The 6015-nt window shown below is 34.2% G+C and overlaps 1 protein-coding gene across 1 annotated transcript; it reads right to left on the bottom strand.

Annotated features, from left to right (window-relative positions):
- Positions 1–1191: 1191 nt before the first annotated feature.
- LOC133523528 (protein ecdysoneless homolog) lies at positions 1192–3815 on the bottom strand. The gene is made up of 3 exons (XM_061859174.1): positions 3500–3815; positions 3182–3384; positions 1192–2456 (listed from the first exon to the last, which is right to left on the bottom strand). Exons 1-3 carry the CDS (start codon positions 3705–3707, stop codon positions 1224–1226), a joined length of 1644 nt encoding a protein of 547 aa, XP_061715158.1. The 5' UTR covers positions 3708–3815; the 3' UTR covers positions 1192–1223.
- Between the last annotated feature and the right edge of the window lie 2200 nt (positions 3816–6015).

The following is a 6015-nucleotide window of genomic DNA, read 5'->3' as shown; positions in this document are numbered from 1 at the left end:
GTTACAAATTAACGTTGATTAAATATTCAGATGTCCTTGTTTATTCTATTATTTTCTTCGCGTATTTTATATAATATATTCACCTATCATAGATTATTCTTTTTAACCAATGACTACTTTTAGAAAAGGACAGTGGTCTCTTTTGCTCTCTTTTTCGGCACGTTTTCCTCCTTCAACCCTGTCAAATGAAAATGGACCTTAGTGTGTTTTAATAGAGTGCTCTTATTAACATTTTTGACAGTTAATCTTCCTCCGTATGGAAAAACTTTTTATTTTAAAGTCGTACTAACAACTACACGGGCCCGCCAAGAATCGTTTCCTCTAGGACAAGGTTAAGGTCCAGGTTAAGTTCACGTCCGGATCTGCGGTATCGGCTCTACTCGGGTATTGAACACCCGTGACCCGCCCGGATGAAGAGAATTCAAGAAGACTTCTCATTCTCATCTACGAGTACAGTGTGATCTGCACATATTGCGACCTGCACATTTTACGATTTGCACATTTTGCGACGTGCACATTTTACGATTTGTACATTTTGCGACCTACTCGTTTTACGATTTGCACATTTTGCGACCTGCTCTTTTTACGATCTACACCTTCTGCGATTTGGATTAGTGCACATTTTGCGACTTGCACATTCAGCTATGCATCCTTACAAACCTTGTGCAAGTTTTATTCGTTAGTTTTGGCACTAAAGCATTTAATTTAATTTTTCGCTTGTATATACGCAGAACTTGATGTAGACATTTTTCGTTATTTAAAAAAAAATACAAAAAAAATAATAATACATCAAGCCCTAGCTAACAGAAACATAAGCATATTTACCAAAAAAAATAATAATAAGTGTAGCGCAGACACAAACGAAGAAAAACGCACACAAAGTTTGTATGGAAAGAGCTTGTCCTACCCCTCGCCTTAACTAAAATCAAGAACAGGGAATAAGTAAGCGTTTAGTGGCGGTAACGAACTAACGAGTTATAATATAACCGAAGAATAAGTTTGCAAGAATAAGAACACGTGAAGCCCGCGAGGGCGTGAGCGCAAATAGCGTAGGTACGCGTCTGTGTGCGCATGCACATACACAGGGATAGTCTCTCGCCGCCCCCATCAGTACGACTGCGATACTGACCTAAATCTATGGGTAATATGTAAGGGTCAAAACACAATTGAAGTAATGTAATTAAAGTGTGGTTAAGGTTATTTGCATATAGTTTAATTGCACTTTACTCATCATCATCAGAGTCCAAAAAATCTGTTTTTTGAAACCCAACAGATTTCATTAAATTACTGGAAGGTCCAGACAGTCCTTCTTCTTTCATACTTTGAATGATATTTTGCAATATTGTCTTGTTGTCTTGCAATCCTTCTTGTTTGACAACTTCTAATTCTTCATCATGCTCCATATCATCTCCACTACTAAAATTATCTTCATCACTATCAGAAGCCTCTTTACCAATCATAATCATATCTAACATCTTCTGAACGGAATTGACAAAGTCATCTGGATCAAATTCAAGATTTCCAATTGAATCATCTGTAGTAGTTTCAATACCTTCAAAATCTGATGTTTTCATGAGAAAAGATGACAATTTTGATGTTATATTATTGGCAGTTAAAGTTTCATTATCATTAAATTTAGTTCTTTTACCATATCTTGAGCTAAGGAGTTCATTTAATTGATCTGGATTAATCTTGAGCCAGTCTTCATCATCTAGTTTGAATTCTTCTCCAGTTGATTTTTTTTGTAGTAATGCTTCTCTAGTTTGACCAAACGCTGTTGATAATTTCAAGTTAGAGATTTCATTTGCCACTTGTGGATTTATAGGGCATTCCATAATAGAATAAAATTCTTTAGCATTTTTTAATAGTTCATTGTAGTCTTTTGAGCCTTCAATGTTATTTTTAAAATATCCAGTAGCATTCAATTTGCTCATAAAGTTTTTAAAATGTTTTGATGAAAATATGTCTAAATTGGGTTTGTTCATCAGAATTTGATAACCTGCAGTCAATTTGTGACCTATAACAAATTTCTTGTCATTCATTTCTTTAAAGTTAATATTTTTCAGTGGTTTAGCATGCATTAGCATGGCATATAAACACTTGGTAAATTGAATACCAATAATAACACACTCTTCATACTCAATGCTCTTACAAGCTTTTGCATCTAGGACATCATGATTGCAGAATATGTTTACAAGTGGGGCTATGAGAGCAGGTTTAAGAGAAATTAATGCAGCAATATCCACTGGTAGCTTAACCACGGTTCTATGAAATAACTCATACATTTTCTCGGGATAATTTCCAATTCTATTTAAAATTGAATGTTGAATTGCATTAGAAGCCACTGTTTTATTGGAGGCACAAGAAATCATCTGTAGAGCATCTTTTAATTTTAACTCGGCATCTCTTTGAAGTTTAGGAGGTATTATGTGAATTTGGCCTTGATAAATAAATACCTGAAACAAAAATTACCTACTTATTTAGTATTAAAAACATAGTTGTTAGTTTTAATTAGCTTTTAATTAATTTCACAGGTGTTTATGTTTGCAAGTCAAATAAAATTTGACCATCAGCCCAATATTCAGTATGGCTGAAACTTCTATGCAAGTTGTGACAATACAATAATATGGTGACATTGAGCTGATTTACTTACAGAATTTAAATTTTCAAAACCAATACAAAACATTCAACTCCATAAAACAAAGATTCTACTGCCTATCCAATTCTTAAGAAATGTCCAATCATAATAAAGGAATTTTACTAAAATTAAACTGTATGCAACAATATATGTTTCCACTAATGGCACAAGAAAACAGCCTTATGTGGGAGCAGTAATAGCATCTTAAATATGATAGCTAATAAGCTTGATTGTCCTTTGTTGTGTAAGCTCTGTCAAAGGACAAAATCTATGTAATGTTAACACTGTCTATGACCATAATATGATAAGATTCATACACAAGCCGTGTCTTATCCTACCTTGACATTGGCAGAATCATCAACACCTTGCATGGAGCCATAACACGAAAAATTGATTGATTGATTAAGTACTAACATAGGCTAAAATCAACAAACACTAATTGGACCATTTGCTGTCTTTACAGAATAAGAATAAGTAATCACACCGCCTAACTAACTTGTATAGTGTTGTGTTAAATGTACGGAAATAATAATATAAACTTACTCTATTATCTGTACTATCAGGATTTGCCCACGGAGGTAAGTAATCTGCAGCTTCAATAAGCAAGAATTCACCATCATCATCTCGAACTTGTACTATTACATTCTTGAACTGTTTACTTAGTTCCAGCACCAGGTAAACAATGAACCACTCATCCTCAATGTTATCACCGAAACATGTGATGCTAGCAAGGTATTCAGGTATATCTGTAAGCAAATAAAAATAAGATATAATAATTGTAAAACTTATTAAGAGACTGATAATGTTTTATATTTTAATTATCTATATTATCAATTCGCTAGCATTATTACTGATACTTACCCTCTTTGGTAGCAAACTCAATCGGTTTATGAACTCTAAATTCATCCCTGTGCCAAATATAACTGGCAGATAACTTTTGTATGGCAGAGTTCAACTGCAAGCACAAAGCATCCCAATCAAAATTATCTGTTGAATTCGCCGAAAAGAATAAACACTCAACAGAATCCTCGAGTAGTGGTACAACTTTTGCTCCATTAGTTTGTGTCATCTTTTTAGCTTAATGCCATTAAGTTCTATTTTCACAACAAAACAATTATAACCTCTGAGCACAATGCGAATGACACATCATGCTGTCATGATAGCATGACAATGACAGAACAGAAAATCTCATTTTAAGAGCAGTGTTGTCACATACAATTTTGCCGAAGTGGTAGAACAGGGTGCAAAAATAGGTAGAAATGGGTGGATTTAAAAATGAAAAACAGGTAGGTGTACCACTCAATAGCAAGTACATTTTTATGATTTAAAATGTGTATAAATTTTTTCAAATTATTTATTAGTCATTAATAGCAGCGTTTTACATTACAATAAAACGCTTATTAAGCGAAATACCTTATTTGAAGCCTATTTAATATTTGAGAGTGCGATGCTGTTTGACAGATGACGTAGCGGTTCACTATAGGCTCACACCTACCCCCATAGATACTCGTATTTCAAGTTTTAACCCGCCCCACCAGGCGCCCGTGGCGTGCGGCCGCGGAGTGCTTCATTGGCGTTAGGGATTTGCAATCCGGTCCGGCGGATCCGGTAATCCGGCCGGATCCGGCACTTTTCAGGAGCGACCGGATCCGGTATGATTAAAAAATGCCTGAATACAGCACGCGCAGTGCATTTTAGAAGAGGAAAAGGCGATGGATGAGAGGTATGAAGTTGAACAGAACAGAAAACGAATGAAAAAGTTTAAATTTCGTGAGATAAAAATATATTTATTATGACGATGACTGGGAACAGGAGAGGATTTCTTCTTTTTTCATATTGGTGGCACGATATGACGATTACATAAATACTGTAATAGAAGGAAAAATTAAAGGATGGAGATGCCATGGAAGGCATTTTTAATTTATGCTAAAGAGAAGGTTTATGTTATGTCATAATGTTGTGATAGGAGATTAAAACAAAACAAATGAACAGGATTAAGTCGGCGGTTCTCAACCGACTAGAGTTGGGCTCATCAATATTTGTGAATGAATATTTGATAATATTGATAATGTTTAGTTTACTCCGATTATATATATATATATGATAAATTATACAGTCTTTTCCATTCAAATTTAAGAGAGAATTTTTTGCCTTTACAATTTCATCCAATCTTATGCAATTTCCTTTATCTCCTGGTACGTGATACTCTACGTCTAGCAAAATCTTTATTTGATCCATGTAACTTTTCTTAGTCCCATTCCGCGATGGTTTTTAATCCTACAATCTATTATTTTACGCATGAGATCGTCGTGTCATGTTTTGTTCCCTATACTTAATTTGACCAATATACTTTTCTGTATTTTTTTTATCATACAGTTTACTACTTTCTCGGACAAAAAAATTAGAACAAGGTAATATTGGAGCGCATTAAAAGTAAAATATTTTCTTTTGTTACTAGAATGGATGTCAACGTTACAAAGAATTTAATCAGAGAACAGTTACGAAAACTTGTCCTTTCAAGAAGTTTTATTTCCCACCCTACATCACTTCATCAGGCTTTGGAAACTAATCAAATTTATAATTGTAAACGAAAATTTGAGCACTTGCGAATGGTTAAATATAATAAAAAACCGATTTCAAATTTTGTTTTTAAAGTGATATTGACATTGTAACACTTTTTACTACTAAGTTCTATTCTATTGTTAAGAAATTATTTATTAACTTCAAATTATAGATTTAGGAATACGTATTACGCAAACAACTAGAAAAATATATCATTTAATTAACTTAAATATTCCTATACCAATCCGGATCCGGTCCGGCCGGATCCTGCCGGATCAGGGCCAAAATCCGGCCGGATCTGGCCGGATTGAAAATCAATCCTGTTTGCAATCCCTAATTGGCGTTCTGTTTGTCGGAACGTTCGGTTCACTGCAAAAAATTCTTAGAAATCCTTAGATTCTTAGAATTTTTTGTAAGTACTAATTAAAAGTATTGTAAACGGTTTTACCGTTCGATTGTTAATATTACTTCAATGATTTGATGGACCTCATCGATTCACATCGCGAGCGCAGCGTAGCTGTCGCGTAAGTAAGCGATTCTTATTTTATTTTGTTTACAGCGAATCGAATCATCTTAAGCACGGAGCAGGTCCTTGAAAAAGTGTAAATGTGAATAGCAATTTATAGGCCACAGTTTTATTGTCCTCCGAAAGGGAGGTTATAACGGTTCCTATTACAGTATAGAACTGACTAACTTAGGAATAACTAAAAAGACGCGCTCTGTGACGTCGTAGTTTATGCTAATCAACTTGTGATTTTGCATTAAGTAACCTTAGGGTAATTATAATAATAAAGATATATATGACCTGATATTTT

The sequence above is a fragment of the Cydia pomonella genome, chromosome 12, assembly GCF_033807575.1.
Source record: "Cydia pomonella isolate Wapato2018A chromosome 12, ilCydPomo1, whole genome shotgun sequence".
Taxonomy (NCBI): Eukaryota; Metazoa; Arthropoda; class Insecta; order Lepidoptera; family Tortricidae; genus Cydia; species Cydia pomonella.
Note: the sequence above shows the minus strand (reverse complement) of the source record. Positions and strands in the feature narration are given on the sequence as shown.